This window comes from Pleurodeles waltl, chromosome 8 (genome assembly GCF_031143425.1).
Source record: "Pleurodeles waltl isolate 20211129_DDA chromosome 8, aPleWal1.hap1.20221129, whole genome shotgun sequence".
Classification (NCBI taxonomy): domain Eukaryota; kingdom Metazoa; phylum Chordata; class Amphibia; order Caudata; family Salamandridae; genus Pleurodeles; species Pleurodeles waltl.
Genome location: NC_090447.1, coordinates 1312593200 through 1312619504, shown reverse-complemented (window position 1 = coordinate 1312619504; position 26305 = coordinate 1312593200). Strand labels below are relative to the sequence as shown.

General features: G+C 45.3%; 1 protein-coding gene across 1 annotated transcript in view; it reads left to right on the top strand.

Annotated features, from left to right (window-relative positions):
- RNF17 (ring finger protein 17) overlaps nt 1–26305 on the top strand; it is a 1983649-nt gene that overhangs the window by 53422 nt on the left and 1903922 nt on the right. The window contains exon 3 of the mRNA XM_069202301.1: nt 13930–14012. Within this exon, the coding sequence (XP_069058402.1) occupies nt 13930–14012 (83 nt within the window). The remainder of the gene's footprint in view (nt 1–13929; nt 14013–26305) is intronic.

Here is a 26305-nt window from a genome sequence, read left to right as displayed (position 1 = left end):
AAAGGTGGCTATATTGTTCACTGATTTGTTTTTGTTTTGTTTTTGAATGTCAGAAATGTATATTTGTGAATGTTGAGATGTTATATTGGTTTCACTGGTAATAATAAATAATTGAAATGGGTATATATTTTTTTTTGTTAAGTTGCCTAATAATTATGCACAGTAATAGTCACCTGCACACACAGATATCCCCCTAACATAGCTAAAACTAAAAACAAACTAAAAACTACTTCCAAAAATATTCAGCTTTGATATTAATGAGTTTTTTGGGTTCATTGAGAACATGGTTGTTGTTCAATAATAAAATTAATCCTCAAAAATACAACTTGCCTAATAATTCTGCACTCCCTGTAGTATGCTATGCCTACATATTCAGACATTTTGGTCTAGTATTTTAGGAGAACTCTGGGTGGTGCTCGAAATGCAGAGCTTGCCTGACCCACGTTATGTATTGTTCCGCATCCCAAAGGATATAGGTCTGCCTGCCCTAAAGTCCTCTTTTGTAATATGGGCTTAGTGGTGACCAAGAGGGATTGTGGCAAAACGCTGAGTATCGCCAATCCCCCCCCCCCCCCCCCCCCCCCCAATTGGCAGAATGGAGAGCAAGGATGGATCGCTACATGATGGCAGAGATAGTGACTTATCACGTCTGTGGTTGTCCAAGGAAATGCATTAAGGTTTGGGGTTCCTGGAGAGCGTATTACAATTTGTAGGATATGCACTACTGGGATGACAGGGACACTTGCATGAAGATTGATCTATTGAGTGTTTGGAATGACAGACCTGACAGCGATGGTAACGTTACCCTCAATTTATACGATAGACGACCAAGCTATGTCTGTATGACATTTCTCTGTTGTGCCTTTCTAAGTTAATGCCTCCTTGCCTGATGGGGCACGGTAATGTGTTTATATAAAATGCAAATAAAAACAGTTATTAAAAAACAAAAAGTGTTGGAATATGAGACGAATCTACAGGCTGAAGACACAGCAGAGTGGCCTCAACAATGAAATCCAAGGGCACCAGATCAGTTCCATGTGACCCCAGTGTGGATACCACTGGCTAGAAAGGTAATCTAAAAAAAAAAAAACAGTAGATCCTCTGATTTATCTTGGCTACAAGATTCACAAAATGGTAATGTGTACCTACAAATCTAAGGACTCCACAGTGCATATGAAGGAGGCAACATCCTTTGTATCTCATCTTTCTAATTTGAAATCCTTTGTGACAACTAATAATTTTCTCTGTATACCTGATTTTACATACTAGTACGGTCTCCTCACTAATGAAACTAGTTCCAGGGTCCAAGGTACCACCAGCAGTTGGAGTTCCTTCCCTGGTGTGGTCGGGTGCAGAGGTGCTGGTCTCATTGGTACCTTCAGTTGCTACAGCAGGAAAGATTAGAGGGGTGGCTTACATAAATTACATGCAGTGTAAGTGGACAGGGCACACAGGCTGTGTCGTGTTTTCATTTTGGGTCTGCACCAAGAGACACAGTCTGCAAAGGCAGCACAGGGTGCACTTAGGTGGAGGGGTCTCTGTGGGTGGCACAATCTGTGCTGCACCCCTCAGGGGCCTTCTTTTAGTACCTCATGCCTTAGGTACCAGGGGTACCATTTACTAGGGACTTACAGTGGCAACTAAAGGTGTGCATATTGGGAACAACGACTGTGCAGTTTTAGGGAGAGAGATCTGGCACTGGGGACCCGTTTAGAATGGACCCATTGTGCTTTCAGTCTAAATTACACCAGAAACCAGGCAAAAATGTTGGGGAGACCATTTTAAAAGAGGCACTTTCCTACATGACCCCTCTCAAGCAACAGCAGGGGAATAGTCTTCTAAGTGGAAGAACCTGGAAAGGCCATCTGCATAGGTATGCTCAGTCCCAGGTCTGTTCCATGGTAACTTTGATTCCCTGTAGGGACATGGACCACACTAACAGTTTGAGGTTTTCGTCCTTCATTTGCATTAGCCATCTGAGAGACCTTTGGTCATTTTTAACTAGGAAGTGGGACCCCCAAACAAGTATGGTCTCAGCTTCTTCAGGGACCAAACCACAGCAAAGGCTTCCCTCTCAATGGCACTCCAAAGCTGCTACCTGGGGATTATTCTCCTGCTAATGAAAGCAACAGGTTGGTCATGGCCATCATCAATGATCTGGGACAGGACTGCTCCTAGTCCATATTCAGAGGCATCTGAACTGTTTAGAGTAATATAGAGCTTTAAGAACAGCTGCAGAGCACATTGTTTCTTTCAAGGTGTCAAATGCCTCTTGACAGGTGACTGTCCAGTTTACCTTTTTAGGCATCTTTTTGGATGTGAGTTCTGTGAGGGGTGCCACAGTGGTGCCATAACCCTTCACACATCTTCTGTAGTACCCAGTTAAGCCAAGTAATGCCTTGACTTTGGTATGGGTTGTTGGAGCTACCCAGTCCAGAATTGTCTGGATTTTGAGTTAGAGTGGTCGAACTTGGCCTCCACCAACCATTTGTCGAAAAGTATACATCCTGACCCTGCCCTATCTGGCCCTTGCTTGTCTTGATAGTGAGGCCTGCACTTTTCAGAGCTTCAAGGACCTTTCTGAGGTAGATCAGGTGCTCCTGCCAGGTAGAGCTGAAGACAGCAATATCATCTAGATAAGCTGCACTAAAGTCTTCTAACCCAGCAAGGACTTTGTTCACAAACCTCTGGGAGTTGGTGTAGGAAGCTGGCCTTTTGCGTGGCGAGGACCTCTGGTGGTTGCACCTTGTACCAGGTCCAGGCAACCCCTATTATTTAGTGAACAGTGTCTAGGAAGCCAGGGCTCTCTAGTGGTAGCCATGTATGAAGGTATTTTATTACAGTAACACTGAACTAGATTTCTATAGGCAGATCCCCCAACTGGATGTAAATGTACACTATATATACACACACACAGTAAGTACTAGGAATCAGCACAGATAAACAAGCATTGGCAAGTAATAGAGATAAGAGCTAGGGCCCTATTTGGGGAAGGGGGCGCAAACCATACACTAAAATAGTGGAATGCAAAGTTAGGTCCCGCAGGAGCTGGGAGAACTTGGAACCCCAAGAGATGAGTACTTAGATGCCCCCCAGCACCCAGGAGAGCAGAGGTAAGTTACCTGGTCTTCCCATTGACTAACAAGGGGACTTGGAAAAGGAAGTTTGCAAAAAAACGGACAGGGTATGGAATTTATTAAAATATCTAGTTGTCCATGGGGCAGGTTGCTTCTTAAATCTACTTGTCCTGTAAAAAAAAAAAAATACTTGTCTCTTTGGTGCCATGTCGTGCGGCGACAAATTATGGCAGAGCTCTGATAATAGCCACTCTGATTATGCCAGGGCTACTACTATAGTGGGACTTGAATACTTGCTATTTCAATCCCTACTTTAGCAATTTCCTTCTTTTGCCACCTTTCCGCAGATCTACATACTGAGACTGGAGGAAGCAGTAAGCAATAGTTCAAGGGCTGGAATGTGTTTGAGTCTGCAAACTTATCAACTTGCATGTTTTAAGGATTCTCACCAGCTCTTCTATTATCTTTTGCATAATGAGAAAGGTTGGACATTTACTCCTAACAGTGGCAGAAGTAGTAGTTCTTCCAGGGTTGGGGAAAAAAGTGGTTGGAGGGAAAGTTAATTTGTAAACGCTCATTAAAATGTTACATTTGCAAATCTACACATGCATATTTCCTCGTGCTAAAATACAGTTCTCAAATATTTTCTAGGAGTACGATTTCCTGGTCTACTACTGTAAGTTCGATACAATGGGTGCACTTTTGTGACTTTCTTTAAGAATTTTGGTCCCTAAGTCTGGCGTTAACAAAGACATTTTGTTTTTATTAAACTTCTATTTCTCTTTCTATCGGCTGGCTTTACTGTGAGTAAACACATTCGGCTCTTCCACAAGGAGCATATTGGCACACAAACTAGTTTTGTTAAGTGCCAGGAACTACTGTGGCAATCAGTGCTGTAACAAAGATGGTGTTCCCCCTATTTTTCAGACAACTCTTGCTTACAAGTTTCTGCAAATATTTGCATCTAATCAGAGAGCATTCTGGGAGCAATATACTTAGCCTCATATTGTTAAACTTTTCAAATGTGTATACATTTTTTTTTTGTTTTGTTTTTACTGGGGTCACTGTCAGTAGTGCAGTGTGACCTTAAAACTTTTATTTACAGCTCTCACCCTAATAATGAAGGCTTTTCATTACTGAACTATAAATAAAAGTTTGAACAGCATTAACTTAAGGCCACAACATTACCTCAACTCCCAACAGTTCTCTTCTCTGTAATTTAGCAGTCAAATGGGTTGTGCTGCAGGGGGTTGGGCCTTCTTGTCCCAAGGACATAATAAACATAAAAACTTGTTGCCCTTGACCCCAAACAATATGTCCTGGATGTCGGGTAATAGGAATTCCACTTCCCTGACTGGACCAGTCCAGTGGAACCCAATAGTCAATTCCAGATGAAGAAGACCTGCAAAAGAAGGGGACCGAGTCCAGACCACGCAGAAGTGTCCAGGTGGGGTGGGAGCCACTGCCCACCCTTCTGGGGGTGAAGATCCGGGTCGACGGTGAAAGATGGTCAGATGTGAAGCCCAGGAGCTGCAGAGGAGTCCTTGAAGTCATGCAGAAGCTGTCCCACGCTGGTCGCCTGCTCACAGAAGAGTCAGTGACCAGGAGGACCACCAACAAGCAATGGCAAGTGCAAATCTTGACTGAAGAGGATTTGAAGAGCTGCAGAGGATCCGCAAGGTCCAGGGGCCTCGACCCTTGGAAGGGAATCCGGGTTGACCCCCAGGAGTTGGGAGAAGCAGTTGTAACCACCACAGGCAACATACTCGCAGCAGGCCCAGTATGTTGCAGTGAGGCCCAGTCAGCACACTTTGAGAGGAGCTCCACATCGCTGAAGCAGCAGCGAGGAGACTGTCATTGCAAGGGTGAAGTGCTGGAGGCCAGGGCTACTTGGAGTCTGAAGATCCCTCGGAGCAGGAGTTAACAAGCCTTGGTTGCTGCAAGAGTTGCGGTGCACAGATATTCTGCTCTGCAAGGAGAGGCAAGGGCTCACTGTGTCCCAAGTTTGACAGAAGGCAAAGAGGACCACTCAGAACCACCACCTGTGTTGGAGGATCCATGCAGTTCTACCGGAGAGCAGATCCCAGCAGCCTGTGGTCGTTGCCTTTGGTGCGTGCAGATGCTGGGGAGTGACTCCTTCACTCCAAGGCAGATTCCTTTTTGGTGCAGCTGAAGTCCTGCCAACACTAGAAGATGCCGTGGAAATGTTACAGTTGCTGGAAAGAGCTGGCGAAACAATGTTGCAAGGTGAGGTAGTCTCTAGAGTTGCAGGCTTGTTTGGTTCCTGTGAAGTCCAGCAGCGGTTTTGGTGGCCAGGAGCGGAAGAGATTGATGCAGAGGAGTTCTGAACGCCAAATCTGGGGACCCACCCGCAGGGGAGTCCCTAAATAGCCCTAACAGGGTGCTTGGTCACTCTGCAGTGTGATCATCTATCAGAGGGGGTCCACTGACGTCAGTTACCTTTCGTGACAACCAGATAATCCCAGGGGCCTCTCCACATTTTGTTTCCAAGATGGCAGAATTGAGCAGCCTCCTGGAGGAGCTTTAGGCACCACCCTTGGGGTGGTGATGGACAGGGAAGTGGTCACTCCCCTTTCCTTTGTGTAGTTTTGTGCCAGAGCAAGGACCAGGTTCCCTGCACTGGTGCAAACCAGATTATGCAAGGAGGGCACCAGATATGCCTTTCAAAACATGCCAGTGGCGTGGGGAGGCTACCCATCGCAGCCCAGTAACACCTGTTTCCAAGGGGGAGAGAATTGTATCCCCTCTCCCACAGGAAATCCTTTGTTCTGCCTTCACTGCTTGAACTTACGAGCAGCAGGAGGGCAGACACCTGTCTCAGGGACTGCAGCAGTGTAGGAAGACTGGTGGGAGCAATACTGCTGGGCCCAGAGTGCATGGAATCATGCCTCCAGTACTGGCATTAATATTGTAGTATGAGTATGATACAAAGCATGCCTAGTTTTGGAGTTACCATTATGTAGCTGGACTACAGGTAGTTAGCTGTGGCCAGTACACAGGCAAAATGGCTTTCCCGCACTCACCAAGACCAGTGCATTGGAACTGGAGTTCGTAGGGGCACCTCTTCTCATGCAGGGGCACCCTCACATACAGGAACCTGCACCCTGCCCTTGTGGGTGAAATGGCCTAGCATTGGGGTGGTTTACAGTAACTTAGGGCTAGATGTACGAAAGGATTTTACCCATTCTGTGTCTATGGGAAAAAGCTTTCGTACATATGGCCCTTAGTGTAGTGACTAGTAGTGAAAAGGGTGCATGCCCCTTTTCACGCAGGCTGCAAATGGCAGGCTTGGAGACTGTTTGCATGGACTCCATGGGTGTCATAATACATGCTGCAGCCCATGGGAGCCTTGGTGTACCAATGCCCTGCGTACCTAACTAGCATATACTAGGGACTTACAGGGGTACACCAGCATGCCAATTGTGCGATGTAAAGGGTACCAAGTCTACCAAATGTAGAGGAGAGAGCACACGTACTGGAGTGCTGGGTATCAGGATCCCAGTGAAAACCGCTTAAGCACACTGATAATAGGCAAAGGGTGGGGGTAACCATGACAAAAAGTGACTTTCCTGCAGGTGGCAGGGACATTCTTCAGGCCAAAGGGTTAACAGTGAACTGATAATGCCCATCAGGAGTGGAGAATGCAGATCTTTCATTTGCTCCTGGAGTCAGACCTATTTGCCGGTACCTTGATGTGAGATCCAAAATACTCAGATATCTGGCTGCCTAATCTGTCAGTCAGTTCATCCCCTCTTGGAATGGGGTGGGCATCTGTCTTGGTCACTGCATTAAGTCCCCTATAGTCCACACACAACATCATTTCTTTCTTTCCACCCTGGGAATGAGGTTTGGGGAGTAGGACATCTGGGCTGGCCCAGGGGCTCTCTGAGTGCTCAATGACTCCCAATTCCAGCATCTTGCTGACTTCAGCTTTGATGCTCACCTTGACATGGTCAGGTTGTCTGTAGATTTTATTTTGACAGGTAAACGGTCCCCTCCGTCCACATCCTGTGTACGCCAGGTAGTTCTGCCAGGGGTCAAGGAGATGAGTTCAGCAAACTGATGCAATACATACTTGCAGTCAGTCTGCTGTTGGCCAGAGAGGGTGTCTGAAAAGACTACTCTCAACTGAGCCATCTTTGGGATTGCTGGAGAGGAGATCAGGGAGGGGTTCACTCTCAATTTCCTGTATCTTATCAGTTAGCATGGTCAGCTCAGCTCTGTCATTGTAGGGTTTCAGGCTGTTTACATGGATCAACCTCTTTGGGTGCGTGCAACTGCCAAAGTCCACCAGATAGGTGACTTACCCTTAGTTTTCTCTGATGGGGTAGGGTCCACTCCATTTGTCTTAGATGGCCCTAGGGGTCACAGGCTCCAACACCCATACCTTCTGCCCACGTTGGTATACAACCAGTGCAGCTAAAGGTTTTTGTTTGCTTTTTTCATGTACTTAGCCATCCATGAATGAAGGCCAAGCATATCATCCACTGTGTCATGCTTTGGATCTCTGGGAGGTCTCTCCCATCCTTCCTTCACAAGGTAAAGTGCCCCCCTAACAGGATGCTCAAACAAAAGTTCAAATGGGGGAGAAACCCACTCCCTTCTGTGGCACTTCCCTGGAGTCAAAAAGGAGGGAAGGGAGTAGGACATTACTATTTCCCACGTTTTTTAGAGAGCCCTCCAATCATGCCCTTTAGAGTCTTGTTTAATCTCTCAACAGGGCCATTTTAGGGGGTGGTATGTGGTAGTGAACTTGTAAGTCACCCCACATTCAGCCCACTTGTGCTTTAGGTAGACAGACATGAAGTTGTTACCTCTGTCTGACACCACCTCCTTGGGAAAACCAACTCTGGTAAAAATACCAATGAGTGCTCTAGCTACTGCAGGGGCAGTAGTAGACTTTAGGGGGTTGTTTTAGGGTTCCTGGTGGCAGGATCCACTACCGCCAGTAGAAATTTGTTCCCTGATGCTGTTGGAGGGTCAAGGGGATCAACAATGTCAATCCCAACACTTCCAAAGGGAGCCCCAACCATTGGAAGTGGAATTAGGGGGCATTTGGTTGTCCACATCTCTTGCCACTGGCCTGACAGGTGACACAGGAGTTAAAAAACTCCTTCACTTTTTAGTACATACCTGGCCAGTAGAAATGGTTAACCAACGATTCCAGGTTTTTGTCTGGCCAAGGTGCCCAGCTAAGGGGATTTCATGGGCCAATTTTGGGAGAGACTCCCTGCATTGCTGAGGCACTGCCAGTGTCTCCAGTTGGCACAAGGTTTAAGGTATCTGGCCTCAGTATACAGGAGTCCATTCTCTCATTAGTTCCTGTGGGTATTACTAACATTACCCTTATCCTGTGCAGCAGTCTGCTGCCTCTTTCCTTCAAGAGTGGGACAGGTTTCTTGTCCCTGGCTCATATCTTCCCTAGAGGGGTCCCCCTGGTCCTAGGAGTTCTGCTGTGTAAGGCCCAAGCTCCTGAGGCTCAGTTCCCTCTGGAGCTGTTAGGTCTTCTCCTAGAGGAGAGAGATTCTGTTCAGAGACCTGTTTGGAAGATGGTCTCCCAGTCTTCCTGCCTTGTCTCTTGGTTGGTTGGGCCATTATTCCAGGCTCCAACTCTGTCTGTCCTGGGCCTTGCTTTGTGCTTTGGGTTTTACACAGATCCATTCAGGGATACCCAGCATAGCTGCATGCATCTTTCTTTCTACCGCAGCCCAGGTTGAGGACTTCAGATTATTCCCTAGCAGATATTGGACAGGTATGGTAGGAGATACCACCACCTTCTTTTGACCAGTAACACCTCCCCCTTCTAAGGACACCATTGCCATGGGATGGACCTTAGCCTGTTTGTCAGCATGGAGGACAGTATATGTCTCTCCAGGAATATACTGTTCTGAGGACACTAGTTGCTCAGTCACCATGGTGACACTGCTATCGGTGTCTCTCTGTGCTTCACCTTAAATCCCATTGATATGTGGCTGTTGTCTGTACTTTCCCAGGCTAATGGATCAGACAGCCAGGGCAGCTATATCTGCCCCACTCTCTGAGACTAAAGTTGCCTCAGTAGGCTCGCTGACATAGAGCCTCCTTATAATCCCACCCGGAGTCCTCCCACTGCATTTACTGCAGGTGCACTAGAGGCATTCTTTTTAGGACAGTTAGAATCTCCATTTTGGGATCTATCCATTGACTTTGCAGGTATAGCACCAAGTCTTTCTGGGATCCCAATGTTTCCCTTTGTTCCCACTCTTGGGCTGGGAGGAGTCTCGGGCCCACTCTCCTGTGCAGGGTTTTGGGGGTCTTGAGAAGATTCCTTCTTTTGGTTACGCTGTTTCCCTTGTGGGGGCTTTTTGGCCTCTCTTTTGTGGTCCACCCCACCAGTGGAAGTTTTGGTCACCTTTGTTTTGACCTAGTAGTCTACCTTCTTCCCCAGTCCTTGAGGACAAAGTGGACCTAAGTCTACCAGGAACCTGTGTAACTTTTCTTGAACACAATTACTCACCAGATGATCTTTCATTATTAAATTGTAAAGCCCCTCATAATCATACACATTGTTATCTTTTAACCAGCCTCCTAGAGTTCTCACTGAGAAGTCAGCAAATTCAACCCAGGAATGACTGTTTTTAGTGTTCCTGAATGTGATTCTGTACTCCTCAGGAGTCAACCCAAATCCCTCAATCAGGGTAGTCTTCATGAGTTCATATGAGGTTGCATCTGCCTCATTCAGTGTAAGGAGTCCATCCCTACACTGTCCTGATAACAGTACCCAAAGGAGTGTTCTCCAGTACTCTTTTTTTACGTTTTCTGGAAGCACTTACCCTCTTATAGGCTGTAAACCACTTGATGTCATCTCCTTCCTCGTATTTGGGGATTTTAGGATCATAGTTTTTTTACTCTGTCCCCATTTGTGATATTGCTGCCACCATTCTCTGGTGCTAAACCCATTTTTGCTCTTTCCCTCTCTATAGCATTACAGGTCCAGTCACTTAGCTAGCCTCTGTAAGAGGGCATCTTCCACAGAGACTCTATCTCTAGAGCTTGAGGAACCTACCCACCCTTACTAGAGGAAGGGGTCTTAGACATTTGGGGTGTATGTACCTCTTCTTCCAGGTGAGAGGAGGGTTCCTCTCTTCCTCCTCACCTGAGTTGTCCTGATCTACAGGATTAGTGGCCTCATCAGAAGGATGGGGTAGGCCATACTCTGCCAGCAACTCCTGAAGTTGTGTACTGGTAGGGTTTGAGCCTTTTTTTATCTATTTATCTTACATCAGGCCTTTAGGTTCTTGTGTGAAAACTGAAGATAAGGGGTGAGGTTGAGAGCCAGAACCCTGTCCTCTGAGGTACTCATTATCCCACTAGAGTGGGAACCTTTTTAAGCTAGAGAGCAAAAACCTAAAACGTTTTTGCAGTCCTTACTAAAGTAAGTTTTTACTGTTAAGCTACAGGGACCTAGCCAGGGCCACAACAGTCAGTTTTAGGAATTTAGAAAAATACCCAGTTAATTTTTTTTATTTAATTAAAGGCAATTTTGGGATTTACTTGTGTAGTCACCTATTGACCAAGTGGTATCAGCAAATGCAAAGTCGCAGACCCCACCGCTGTTCCACCAATGTAGGACGCTGGCTCTCTCTAAGGTGCACTAAAATTAAGTACAGTGTGCAGAGAGTCCAGTGGATCCCCAAAGATGTGCAGAGGCAGAAATAGATAGGACTAGAGCTCTATTTGTAGTGGTGCAGGCGAGTAGGTAGGCTTATTAAGGAGTCGTGTTAAGCATTTGTTGTTCTCACAGAGGCAATAAATGAGACACAGCAAATAGTAAATCTGAGTCCAATTTAGAAAAATGACAGTTGCTTTTCTATATGCTTTGAACCAAAGAACTTCGTTATAAGGTAAGCAGATTTAAAATTAAAAATACTTTGCTGTTTCAAAAAATTTCTGAGTCCTCAATGTTAACCTATGGAGAGTTTAGGCTAGCACTGCGCAAGATTCAGGTTGGTATCCAAGGTGCACCCACAGTGGCATGGAGGCGGCTGGGTGTGGAGGCTAAAATTGAGTTTAGTGCCAAATTTTAGTCAAAGGAGCTGGGGTGAGAAGTTGATGTGCTACTCACAGGTAAGTACCAGCGATGTTAGAGGTTGGTCTCCTGGCGCTGAGATAAGTACAAGGAGAGGGACCACAAGTTAGCACCAAACTTACACCCTCAGCAGCTATGCTGGCGGCTGGGTGCATAGTGCAAATACAACATAGGGTGCCTAGTGAATTTCTTTGGTGATGGCTTCCAGAAACAGGCTGCAGGCTGTGGCCAAGTGGGTGGGAGGGGTCAACCCACAGCTGCCCAGGTTAAGTTGAGATGCAAGGGCCCATAGGGACGTAGTCAGTTCAGCCCCCTAAGGCTTAGGTGCTCTGGGTGCAGGGGTGTCTTTAGACGTTGGAATCAGCTCACCAGACAGGTTGCGGTCGGGGGGGATCCCTCAGATTTAGGTTAAGACATTGCTGGGGAGTCAGGCAGGGATCAGCCCATGGTGGACTCTGTCAGAAGTGCTGGGGACCTTCATTGGGCAGGTGGGCCACATGTACTTGAGCCAAGGGTGTTGGGTGCAGTGGTCACTTCTGGTGTCAGGTCTCACGGTTCCTCAGGCAGGCTTCTTTTTTTTTTTAAAGAGATGGTTTCTTCTGAACAGGTCCGCAGTCCAATGTAGTTTTGCCTTTTTCAAAGGTAGGCAGTCCTCCCAAGGCCTTGGAGGTCACTGGGCTGCAGGACGGTTGTCTTCTGGGTGCAGGTTTCTTTGAAGGCTATGGACAGGCCGGTAGAACGGGGGCTAAGTCAGTAGGTGTGTCCAGTCTTCTCTGCTGGGGCGACAGGTCTGGTTCTTCTCACGTGGCAGGAATCAGGATCTAGGGTTCAGGTGTGGCACCTAAATACTGAAATTAGGGGCATTACAGGGAGTGCCAGGTGATAGTCAATGGGCTACTCACCTTTAGGGTGACTACACCCTTTCGGTGGCCATTTCCTTTGGTAAGTGGCACAGCCCTAACCCTATTGGCCTAATTCCTTCCATGCAAGATGGAGAAATTTTAAAAGTAGTGTCCACTTCACCCTAGAGGTGGGACTGGCAATTTACTTAATTTTCCTGCCAGTCCTGCTGCCAAATGTGGGGTCTAGAACTGGGGGTCGACCTCCTCCACCATTTGGAGAGGCCTTGGTTGCATTTCAAGGGCGGCAAGGCCTTTGACGCTCCCCACCCTGGAATGTCCATCCTGCCTGGGAGAGGTGGTCACACCTCAGCCCAGAGCTGACCTTTGTTCTGCCCCTTCGAGAGCACTGGCTCTCAACTCAGAGGGCCAGAACTTTGTCTGAGGTCGTTGTACTTGTTTTGAACAGTTAGTGCTCATGTTAGGAATTGATAGGTTTTGCAGGGGGCACCTTTAAGGTGCACTCTGAATACATATATTAATAAATCCATCACTGGATTCAGTGAGGGTTTATTAATAGCAGATGTTTGATACCAAACCTCCCTATCTTCAGTAAAGCCATCATGTAGCTGGGGAACTCGTAATGACCAGTGTTCAGCACATGTACTTAAAATGGCTTCAGTGTTCACTTTCTATGCCTGAGAATTGACAAAGGCATATCCGGGGCATATCTGTTCATGCAGGTATGCCCTCACATGTAATATAATTCACCCTGCCTTCAGGACTTGAAGGCCTGTCAGGGGGATGACTTACATATATTACATGCAGTGTAAGTGGACAGGACTCAAAGGCTGTGTGCCATGTTGTGTTTTCATTTTGGTCTGCACCAAGACATGCAGTCTGCAAAGGCAGCACTAGGTGCACCTAGGTGAGAGGGTCCCTGAGAGTGGCACAATCTGCGCTCTAGCCCTCATGGGCCTTCTTTTAGTACATTATGCCCTCGGTACTAGGGGTACCATTTACTAGGGACTTAAAGTGGCATCTAAAGGATCTGGCACTGGAGACCTGTTTAGCAAGGACCCAGTGCACTTTCATTCAGAACAACACCAAAAACCATGCAAAAAAGTGGGGGAGACATATCAAAAGAGGCACTTTTCTACAGTTCCACACCTCTAATTCTGTATATTTATCTATTGATCACTCTATTTCTTAGTGTCCTGAAAGAGAAAGCACTGAGTTCCTTTTTCCGTGTCTTATTGCTCTCAATCTTACCTTTGTGCACAACAGCATTGACTTGCCTTCTTTCCTACTCTACAAAAGATCATATAACAAGTGTATGGATAATTTGCACCTTTACAAGCTGGAAAATTATTTGCGATGGCATCTTGAAACACATCTGAAACTGATATACTCCTTTATAAATTTAACCCAGGTTGTTCTGTAACTCTTGGAACTGTAATACTTTGTGGTACAGTGCTTGTATCTTGAAGAGAGGAACATTTTTGAAGCCCATAACTCCCCAAAAGTATTTGAAAACACAGGTGACTCCTTAGTGAAAATGTCACCTGAAATGACTTTGTTCTTTGCACTTTTGAATTATGTGGTTGGCCACACAGCATTTAGGGAAATTTGACCGTTCCTTCAGGCTACCACTGAGCGTCTTTGACTGCCAACATATAAATGGGGTGAAGAGAATGACATATAGTGATATGATCAAATGGGTAACAACATTTGTAATTTTAAGAGCATAGTTGAAGTTTCCATTGAATTTGGTGACTTGGCCTGTTGCTTTGAGGCTGTAAGATGTATGGAAATGTGATGGTTGACAGCAGTTACAAGCAATTTCATAATTGTATTAATCGGAATCTTTTTGAACCTATATTTTTGTCATATTGTCTTATTGGAGAACTCTTCCTCTTTCTAGGCTTCAAAAAATGTAGGTGAAAAGCCCCTTCTGTACCCAGTCAGTAAATGGCTTGATGATCAACAGGGAAGGTGGTCAACTGGGTAAGTTATATTCAAGTTAATTAGATGTTTATTTTGTAAATCTGAAAGTTATCCTCAAAATGATAATTATGACAGTAAAATTCACAAATAACTGGCATCTTCCACTATCTGGCTGTTTTATGATTCAATATAGCATTTGCTAATAAATTTGGAGGAAGCACGACTGTATAAGCATTCTTTCTGTGTGAGAACTGTTTGAAATAAAGCTTTACCAAAACATGCCGGTGGTGAGAACCACTGACCAGCTTTCTGACGCAATTTAACAGCAGACCTGCGGGTTCAATCCGTATTGAACAAACTAATCAACATCTCAAAGATTGAATAAACACTGTATTTTGCCACGGCTATTTATTAATTGATTTGACTTTTCCACAATTCACTTGCATTGTAGAACTTCACGCTTGTTGTATATGGTCACTTTGACATCACGTCTTATCATTATGTATGGTCTGTATCATCACATAATTTTCTGGACCCTATGTGTTTCGAGTCATATACCCTTAATCAGGGGTTTCTGAAAACAAATGTAAGCAAAATGATCGTTTCACCGTACAGCATTACTGTGCACAACATCTACCTACGTTGTTTTAATAACGTTTCCATGCCATTGCCCAGCATTGAAACCTGACCACTGTGGAAAAAATTACATTGTGGAATAGTATTGTGAAAAGAGTTGGTGAAACAAATTGTGAGAAAATAAACGGAATAATTTGCACTTACTCACTGTTATGATACTAAGATGTATTCAGACAAGAGTCGAAATTGGAGTATAAGGGAGTGCGCTGATGGAACATGTTGTAGTCTTCTCTTAAATGAGGCTTTAGGCGCATATTCCTCCTTCTCGCACAGAGCTGATTTTGCTCACTTATCACCCATGTGACAACATTTATTTAGTTTATTGCTGGGTAGTGGCTGGATCCAAAACTGTGGTTGCATTGGCTTAGATTTATTTTGAGATTTTCTTCAGTAACGGAAACGTTATGTGTTTGCAGCCATATTCTGTTCTTTACCAATTATTTCTGTATTGTTTCAATCTTTACCACATTTCCCCGACTATAAGGAGTACATTGCTACACCAAATAGCGGAAATGTGATAATGGTAATTTTTCATCTGTTCTTTTTACACACGACTAAGGAATCTGTATCTCAAGGTAAAATGCTGCTTGCGTCGCTGAATGGCTACCCTGATTACCCATGCTGTCCCTTATGAAAATCGTTTAAAGTACCTGCCTGCATATTGGTCCTTCATAAGTGAAGATGTACTTTTGGATTTATTGTATCTTAGAAAAAAAGTCTATCATTTTACAGAACTTTGACATGAAATAACAGAGGAGCGCATATCCCTATCGAAGATAAAGTGAGAAACTATGCACATCGTAATCAAGTGTACCAAATGTGGCAAAATCCACAGCAATGTTATCTACTACAGTGCCATTCTTTAAGTAGGTTCTTAATGATTACTTTATATAATTTTTATTAGCCTCCTACAGAACCAGTCTTCACTGTAATAGCATTATCATTGCTGGGCAAAGGGGAGGCTGTTAATCAGATTTTTGTGATTGTAAGGTTAAGCAGGTATAAATGTAGCAGAGCCTGTATGTCTTTTAGGGGCAATGCAGAGGGCTAAGTAGCTCTGCATTGACCTCCAGCTGGTCACTGTAGGTAGTACAACCTTTAGCAACTCTGTGTAGGTGTACAACTACATCCCCAGAGGGGACACAGTGCTTTGCAAGTAATATAGCAGTGTTCTCGTTGTGCTGGGATGTCCCTCAAGAACACCAGGAGTCCAAGCTTTGTATCCAGATTTATTGGCTCATCTCTGTGATTGTCCTCATTATAGTGTCCCAATAGTCCAGAATTTTAGGGATCGACCTTACCAAATGAAAGAAAGCCAGAGCAGTCTGCATCTTTCCTGAACCCGCTGTAGACCAAACGTAGTGGAGAACAATAAATCATATGTAGACATTTTAAGTGTATAATTGGCAAACTATTTGCTGTAAGCATACCAGTTTTGGCATGGCTATAATTCCAGTCTGCCTCCATGATTGGTCTTCGAGTTCTCGGATCCATTTCTCCTTTGCAGTGTATGTATCTATTGGAGTTTCAAAGTGTGGAGTCATATAGTTGTGTTATGAGCCCTTTGGTTGAAGTGGCTGTAAGGAGAGTGAATATTTATTTTCCCCCACAGTGTGAAAGCTCCTGGGGGAAGGTACCAAAGACAGCCTTACAGACTGTGCTGAGTCTGTAATAAGCAGGTGTGTGTGGAATGCACCCTTGGTTATTTCCTGCTATTCAGTAAACCGCCTCTCAGGAAATGTGCAGCTAAACATCTTAAGTTTAAATTTGTAGAGTATTTGAAGGGAATTCTCACAGTATTGGTGAGTGCAGGGTAGTAAAAGAATGGCAATTATGGTGAATAAAGCTAGTCTAGTGGAATTCTAGCCTTGCCCATGCCCAGCAGTACTTTCATAGTCATATACTATTTGCATAGGTTTCAAATGGTGATGTCTTAGCACCTGCAGAGGAGAGGGATCAGTGATGCATGATCGTCTGTTGCCACATATGGGCCTTGTGACATAGGACAGTACCAGTGCTGAGCATATCGTGGTTGTGCCCACAAATAATATAACTCCATGTCTATGGAAACATAGCTCCCAGTTCACAAGACAAAGTAAGAATGTCCTTTTTAGATCTGGGTTATCTGCCCTGACCGGTGTAATCAGTAAGGACCTGTAAGGAAGGTAGGACTACCTTTTTCAATAATGCTATTCTGCCTGCAAAAAACAAATTAGAGATTTACTCTGTGAAGACCAGAAAAGGCGCTGAATCTTATGTACTTGTGTATGATTGGGGTCAACTTACTTTTAGGGCCTTCAGTGTATATTGCCATAACAACAGCATTAGCAATTTCCTGCTTGTAAAATTCATTATAGAGTGTGAATAGTGCTGCCCCAACGTGCACCAGTGGTTCCACCCGGAACATGAGTAACATGGGTGAAAGAAACTTTATTTAACTGATAAAGGAGAGTGGCATACCCATTCTTCTAACTATAAGGAAAAGTCCCATTCAAGTGAATTTAATGCTTTGGCTGCATCCAGAAATACGGTGACCTCCTTCAAGTCCGGGTTTAGTTGATTCATTAAAGCAAAAAGTTTATACAAGTGGCGTGGATGTGTAGGGCTCAAAACTAGACTGATCAGGCACCACCAAGTTGACTGTCATCAGTAGAATTCTGTTAGCAGGTATTTTGATTAGAAAATTACATCCATATTGTTAAGTGATAATGGCCTGTAAGATTTGCAGCAGTGTGGCTTTTTTGTCAAATTTAACAGGAATAAGAAGGTCCCCTTAGCAAACTAAAAAAAAAAAAAAAAAAAAGCCTTCTCATGGGCCTCTTTAAACAGCAAACATAATAATAAATATGGGGCTAATATAGGCTTTATGGAACTCACAGGACAGCCCATCAGGCTGTGGCACCTTGGCTGCTACGCATGCTCTGCACCACTACCACTATTTCCTCCATTGTGATGGGGTGTGCTAGAATTTCTTGATGCCCATTGCTAAGTGTCAGCAGTACGTGTTCCTGATATCCAGTCAATTCACATCCATTGTGTCACTATGAGGTATGCAGGTTGGCACACAAACTTGTGAATGATTGGAGTATACTTTCTGCATCTGTGTTGCTCATGTTCAGCTGCCGAGGTTGTCTTTTCAGTGGCAGCAGTGGCCGAGGGGCTTTTAAGCATATGTGCTAGAGTTTGCCAGGTTACTCCCCCTCTCCTTATATGCAGGCTTTGTGTTTTTCATTAGGTGTTTGACTTTCTTCTTAGCTGTCTCCTTATACTCTGCTACTACGTTACGCTGTATATCAGCTTCATAATGGGGATCTAGAGCAATCTACATAATGCATCTTTTTCTGATTTATGGAGCTGGCATTAACGTTTTCAAAATCGCTCCCAGTTTTGTGATACATGCAACCCTTACAACCATCTTGAAAGCTTCCCATAATGTGCTCACATTATCTATTGTTCCCACATTTTTACTGAAATAGTTAACTATTTCTAGTTTAAGTTCCTACTGAAACACTGTATCAGTTAGCGCTTCTGGGTGCAACCTCCATGGAAATGCAGAATAGGGTGCTTTGGGTAGTTCCTAGGTGTATTAGAACGAGTGAGGGATCTGAGAGCATATTGTCAAGGTGTTGAACAGATAGGACACAAGTGTTTATCTTTAGTAGATAGCTAGAAATCAAGATAGGACCATGAGTTTTTCACACATGATGTGGATATGCTCTCAGAGCTTAGGATGCTTTAGTCTCCATGTATCAACCAGGGCATGTGAAGAAATCAGTCCACCATCAACTAGGGCATGTGAAGAAATCAGTTCACCCAGTACTGTCGAAGCAGACCTATCATGCATTCATTAGGAATGCAAGCAATTTGATACTTAGTTCAGTCTTGTATGGGGAGTTCAGTGCCATAGTATTATCTGAGACATTGTAAGTACCATTTTCCATGTATTAATAGAGAGGGAAAAAAAATCCTCTGATTGGCCATGTTCAGCCCATATGTGTTAACAAGGGTTATATGCTTACGATATATAGTGCCTTCTATCACAACGAACTTGCCCTGGTCATCAGCTTCAGAATGTATGGGGCAAAGTGAAATTCCTTTCTCCATTCAGAATACATACTCTGTGTGACTAACAGTATGATGCATACTCTATGGTGGTGATACTCATATCCTTGCGATTTTTGAGGCTGTTGCTTTTGTTAGGTGTGATTCTGCTCTATGGTGGTGATACCCAACTCCTCGCAATTCTTGAGGCTGTTGCCTTTGTTAGGTTTGATTCCTTTAGCATGGCAATCTTAACTCCTTGTCTGTTGAGATATTCATTGCCTGGTGCACCTTGTGTGGATTGTTTAGACCCCTTGCATCCCATGTAAGTTATCATGGTAATATGGCACCTTTAGTAACCAGTTGAGTGGGCATGTGTATTTGGCATTCTAACAAATGTGGAAAAAATAGCAATGAATGTGTCTGATAATGTGCATGTATTGACGTATTGCACATGTGCAACTACCTGTTTTCTGATGGATGCTTGTCCTGCAGATTCCTCACTTTTTGAACATCCCAGGCACTATGCCTGATTCAGAATTCCTTCAATGTCTCTCCCATTCCACTAATAGAGGCAGATGTTCTATGATGGGGCCAACTAGTTACTGACAGTTCTGTGATCACCTGGGACTCCATATTGAGATGCACTAACGCTAGACTATCTAAGTTTAAATACTTACAATTGAAAAGCTGGGTACAAAGAGAATTTGAGGTTGGGCATAGCACAGACTGGAAATAAATTAATAGATTTGCAAGAGTTAGAGGTATCAAGATGGTATTGGTCCCTGGTGCAAGCAGAAGATGCCTCCCTCCCATCACCCAAAGCGTTTATACCCTGGACCTGCCGGTCTCCAACCACTCACGATTGTGGCAAGTATCAATGCGCACACTTTGGTCAATTGTGAAGTCTGCACCTCTGAGAAGGAATCATTTGTTTACCATGTACAGGACTTATTGGACACCGAGAAGACTGGCAAAACTAGCCCCCCTGAGAAAGAGTTCACGCTTAAAGTGCGCTTTTGAAGGTGCAGATGATATACTACTTTGATGGCATAATCCAGAAATTCAGACCTTTTGGCAAGAAGTGAGTTAGACCGTTTCAAACATAATGAAAAGAATAGAGGTAAACTTAATAATGGTTGTATTTGGTCTGCAAGAGGGGTTCAAATTGCTGCCAGAAGATGGGGCAGGGAAGCTCCAAGTGCAACTTATTTTTTACTTCGTTCTATTAGCGCATAGGGAGATCTATATTAAGTGGCTGTCTAAGTCTCTCTCCACCCATATGGACTGGCTACTAGTGGTTAAGAGATTTGCCAATCTAGACTACATCATCTTTACTGAGAAACATCTTAGAATATGGGGATCTTTCTTATCTTTCTACTCTGCTACGTTTCTGGTTCCTGTCCCGGAAGGCAACTAATCTGTTCTGATCATTGAGTATATGTCTGTCCAGTGATTAAGAAATAAAACCAAACAGCAAGGAAGTAGGGGTTGGGCATTGATCCTGCTCCGCTGCCTCGTTTCTCCTGTTGGTGAAGGTTAGCTGTCAGGGGCTGAGTCCTTGGGGTGTATACCGGAGTTTGAGAGACAAGTTTGATACCTCCAGCCTTACTATAAATGAGCACCCAAAAACAAAAATCCCCCCCACGCCGATAGGGAGCACAGGCTCCACCTCAGTGGCTCACGCAACACCTTGTAACAGTATTGGAGCCATATATTGTTCCGTCATTGTGCTGTAATTTCCAGTTTTCTATCCATTGACTCATTCAGGGGCTCTCAATAATGTCATTGGGAGTATTGACGCAGTACAGTTTTCTCTTTTTGTTATGCCTCTCCCTATGTTTGCTGGTACTGTGATGTTTGGATATCCATCACAAACCACCATGACATCTGCCTCTTGTGTTTGAGATCTGACCATGATGTTGGAGCCTGTTCGTTGTGGCAGAAAGAAGATGCTTATGTACTTAAAGAGCAGGAGGCCAAAAGGTATGCCAGTGCGAGAAGGACATGGTCGAAGTGTCCAGAGTCTCCACATTCTTCTGATTCTTCGAAGACAAAACATAAACCCCCAATTTCATGTCCATGCTTTGAGAAACAAGCTGTCAAGACAGTCAGCTTCATTTTACCCATTGTTGGATCAAGAAAAGTAGATGGAGCTTATGTAGAACCTGGCACCTATGGCTCCACATGACCCGGAGATGCTGCCGCCTGCAGCATGACCCCAATTCCCTAGCCAAGTCAGATATATGCAAAACGTTTCCAGTTTCTGGGACAGAAAAGACCAAGTTTCTCTTTGCATTATTCAACATACTTTGTCCCCACCTGGAAGAAAAAAAACACCCCCATGTGCCGTTTATCCTTTACCAGCGCCCTTCATGCTGCTCCTCTTACTACCACCAGTTTCATAGTTAAATCCGACCCAAACTCTTGCACAACCCCTGCCATTGGGACTGACACCGAGCTTGACTCCGCCGTCATCAAACATTGCGAATTCACCACCTTTGGTGCTGGACCCTTACATCTCCTGGTGACATAGCAGTCATCACTGGCACGGCATCTGTCCCCACTGGCACCAATGCAGCCTCCATTGCAGCAACTATCTCAATCTGAGCCTGTGCCTCTTCTGAACCTACAATTTTACCACGCCAGAAGAGAGGCATAGACACTGATGTAGGAAGGGCGATTCTTGCTCATGGAAGAGGAGGAAATTCCTCACTATGACCTCAGTGTGGAGGATGATAGAGAAGGCCTGTCTCTTTCAGACCCAAATTTTGCAGGCCTCCGAGATGCAAATGAGTTTGATACCTCCCCAGAGTGGAATCTTCTCCCTAACCGGACTCCCATCTCCTGAGGTCACCTCCTACTGTTCAATTCTTGGAAAAGAACAGACATGTTGGACCTATAACTTCCTCCGACAGAAATTAAGCCCAATATCAAAACCTAGGTGCTTCGTTCAGCCACCCACACATCTGAGCCATTACTAACTTTTAATGACACTCACTGAGCCTATATTAGCTACTTCGGAGAAACTATCAGCTTCTTTAGTTTTCAAGAACCATTGTCTGCAGATATGAGTCAGCTCCCGGTGGCCTCACCTTCCTCTCCTCACATCCATTTCCGGAGAGCCTAGTCATACAAGTGTCTTTTTCCCTCCTGGCAGATATTGGGATCCTTTCCCACTACAGCATCAGAGAACCTAGGAGAATGTTACAATTTGAGCTTCTCTGCAGGAAGAGTGACCCTCACACCCATCAATTCCACCTCTCACCTTGGAAGAAATATTCATGCCCTGCTAGAGCACGAGTCTGCTACCCAACTTTGCAGATGATCTTCACACCCCCTTTGCTGAGCTGATAAAGGATGGTCAAGCTGGAGCGAAACACATCATCCAGTCAGTCTAGAACACAGCCAATTTGGTTGCAAGGGCCATGGGAACCTCTATCTCTGTATGCTGCCATACCTGGCTGTAGAATTCTGTTTTTTCACAGGACATCAAAACAACTCTGGATTTCCCATTCAGTGGCTCGCGCCTCTTTGGTGCTAGAACAAATTTGGCACTGGAGAGATTCAAAGACCGCATTGCTGAAGGCTGTCTCTCTGTCTCCAAACTCATACTAGGAACTACTGTCAGTTTCGGATATTTAGAGGCTTCAATAGGGGTTTCTCCTTTCCGGGCAATTAGCAGTACGCCCATAAAAAGCAACAAGCAAACCCAGTCTACAAGACACAGAGGTCAAACTCCTCCTCCTCCTTTTTCCATCACAGAGAAACAGCCCTAGTTCCGCCCTTTCAGACTTTTTTATTTTGCAGTTTGTGGAAAGTGGGTATGCCTATCCTTTCAACACCCTCTCCCCCCTCAATGCCCCGTCACCCAGATTCACTCCTGTCAGACCACCTGCGCATCCTACGACGAGAGGTTCAGACCTTACTTCTCAAGGGTGCAGTCAAGTTGGTTCCAGAGCAGGAAAGGGGTCAGGGTGCTACATCCGTTACTTCCTGGTCCCCAAAAAGGATGGTTGCCTCTGCCCAATCCTAGATCTCAAGATTCTGAATTGGTTCTTCAAAAAGAAATAGTTCAAAATGGTGCTTGTTAACCCGCATGGTACCTATATCCACATCCCTATTCTGCAGTCACAGAGGAAGTTTCTTCTCTTTATGCTCGGATTCAAACACTACCAGCTTCCAGTTCTTCTGTTTGGCCTAGCTTCGCTCTGCAAGTCCTCACAGATTGCAGGTGGTCGGGAATCCCGAAATTCCAGTCCTGAAGGTCTTATGACTGCTCAGTCTCCTATCTTCCTGCATTCTATCATTGGCACATGAGGGCCCTTCAGTGGTGCCTCTGCAGGCAGTGGCTCCAGTACCACAGAGCTCTCTAAAGCTGTCTCAAAATGAATAGCTAGCGATACCTCAGCAGACCCACATTGGTGGAGTGTGTACAACAACCTTACGCAAGGCAACCTGTTTCACCCTGTCCCTGTTGTGACAACAATGAGCATGAATGCCTTCACCATAGGTTCTTGAGCCATCCACGAACTGGAGAACATGGGCCTCTTGTCCGCAAAAAAACAGATGTTACACATCAACCTTTTGGAATTTAGTTGTTTGCGATTAAGGCCTTTCTCTTCATTTGTGGTTCATCGGTTCAGATCTCAACAGCTGCGATGTGGGGCACCCATAAACAAGGAGGAGTAGGGGCTGCATCCCGTTTTCTGAGAAAGTGTGGGACTCTGGTACCTCAGATCAGGACCATCAGATCTGCTTAGTGAGATCGCATGTGGTAGGAGTGCTCAGTGTGCGAGCTGACAGTTTTAGCTGCCGTCATCGTGCCTAACTTGAGTGGCGACTACATTCAGATGCAGTCTAAAATGTTTTCTCCTCAGATGGACCTCTTTGCCACTTACAGGAACACTCACTGCCCGAAAATGCTTTGCTCTCCAGTATCTGACGCAGAGTGCATTGGGGAACGTGTTTGCTTGAGGTGGAACTTTAGGATTTATTGTAAATTTCCTCCCATACCCTTGATTCCTCGCATTATGAGGAAGATTTGTCTGGACTGGGCCAAAATACTTTTAATAGCACTGGACTGGCCATGAAGAGTGTAGTATGCATACCTCATTCACCTCTCACTATGCCCTCTGCTTAGTCTCCCTCGCAGGGTAGACCGCCTCTTGCAGAGGCAGGTTCTATACCCCAACTTCCAGAGCCTACATATGCATGTCTGAAGATTGAATGGGGCAATTGGAGTCCTTTTTTCTTGCCCCTGAAGTGGTAGATGTTTAATTATGTCCACAAGACAATGTCACACAAGCCCAGACATGGGTCCCATGCTCACTGTCACTGGAACCGACCTATACCTTACTGATCAGCCCATAACTATGGTGAAACCAATCATTGGTTGCTTGTGTTTTGGTTCAGAGATGGTCTGGCAGTTCGGGCTGTATTGGTCCCACGGGGAGCAGGGTAAAGACAGATTTGCGTATGGCTGGGTCCAAACTGAGGTGGCATGGTGAACAAAGAACAATGGGTTGGGACGCTACCATGAGCGATTTCTAGTGGTTAGATATATTGCAAGCATTTTATCACATTACATTTTGTGTTCTATGTATTGCCCTAAGTGGTATGGGTATACCCAGATGTGGGTCCCATGCTCTCTGTCACTGGAACCAAGCTGTACCTGGCTGATAAACCCATAACTAGGGCAGAACTGGTCCTGGGTTGCCTGTGTTCTAGTTGAGGAAGGACCTGTCCTGGCAGTTTGGACTGGGCTGTTCACATGAGGAGACTGATTTGCATATGCCTGGGTCCAAACTGAGGTGGCATGGTTAGCAAAAGGATGATAGGTCGGAATACTACTGTGAGCAATTGCCAGTGTTTAGACAAATTATAAGCATTGATCCCATCAATTGTGTGTTTCATCTGGGGTACAGCTGGGTGGGTTGGCCCCTGTTGCCATGGACGCTCCCAATCCACCACTGGGTCTCCTCGGACTCCAGTTCCAACTCTTTCTCTAGCGCCATGCTCCACGTCAGTCCATGGGACCTTGACACCAATGCTGATGCCATTGACGGCATTTCAACATTTGTTACAGTATTCAGTAGACACGTCAATGGTCCAGCCACCTGCCAAACCTCTTTAGGGTGCCCTTAGTGGAGCGCAGCCACTCTGCTAGAGGCAGGATCCATCGATTCTTGCTGGGTTGGCAGACCATCCCATCGGATAGGTGGGTCTTTCAGATAGTCTGGAAGGGATTCACTTTGCCCTTCATTGCATCTCCGCCACACCTTCCCCCATCCCCAGAATGACTGACTGAGGACCATCAGTCATTCCTACACCAGGAAGTGCAAGTCCTTTTGGAGATAGGGGCTATTGCGAGGGTGGCTGTGCCAGAAACAGGTCTTGGTTTATAGTGCCGAAGAACAACAGAGGTCGTCTGTTTTATTTTAGAAGTGCACCCTTTCAATGCCTTCCTCCAGAAGGGAAAATTCAAGACGCTCATACAGGCCCAGGTATTGGCTGCCCTCTACCCTTGAGACTGGATGGTGGCATAGACCTGCCAGATGCCTATTTCCATATACCCTTCCTGCAGACCCATCAGCCCCCTACCTGTGGTTTGTGGTAGGACGGGCATTTTCAGATCACCCTGCACCCATTTTGTCTCACCAGTGCCACTTAGGTGTTCACAAAAGTGATTGCAATGGTAGCAGCACACCTTTTCAAGGTCAGGGGTTCCAGTATTCCCCTACCTCAAAGACTGGCTGTTGAAGGTAGGTTTTCCTCAGGCAGTTGTCAACCACTTGCAGAGTAATGTCATCTTTGTGGTTAATTTTCAACGTGTCCTAATCACACCCGGCACCTCTTTAGAGTCTCCCCTTCCCCAAAGCCATTCTGGACAGAGTTCGGTTTTGTGCCTCTCCCCTAGAAAGGAGAGTCCAGAACATTCAGGCTTTAATCTTGATCTTTCATCCTATAACCTGGATTTCAGTGAGGTCTGCTCTGAGGCTCTTGAGACCAATTGTCTCCATCAGTGGTGGTTACAGGACCTCGATTGGGTCAGAGGCACAACCCTCTCCCAGCCCCACCCATTGGTGACAGTGGTGACCGATGGGTCCTTTCTGGGTTGATGGTGGCCGTCTGGGAGAGGTTGAGATCAGAGGCCTCTAGTCTCCAGTAAATGCCCAACTCCAAATCAGCCTTCTGGAGCTGAGGGCCATCCTATATTGGCATTGAAAGCCTTCCTTCTGTCCATCAGAGAGTCTGGTGCAGGTGCTTATGGACAACACCACTGCCATGTGGTATTCAACCAGCAGGGCGGTGTGAGGTCTTGGAGGCTTTGTCTCAGGAATTGGCTGGATCATCAAGGGATATTCCTATTGGCAAGTGACTTGACAGGATCTTTGAATGCATGGGCAGACAAGCTCAGCCTCCATTGCCTAGTGAATAAGGAGTGTCATTTATACCTGGAGGTGCCCTGAGTTCTGCAAAAGATCAGGAACGACTGGGCCCAAGTCATTCTAGTGAACCTGGATTCAGCACAAAGAGTATGGTATGCAGAACTCCTGGGCTTGACCATCTGTCTTCCGTTCAAGCTGCCCCTCCAGGCCTGCCTACTGTCGCTTCAGCAGGGTTAGGATTGTGCTTCTGGGACTTTGCAGTCTCCACCTTCATGCTTGCAGATT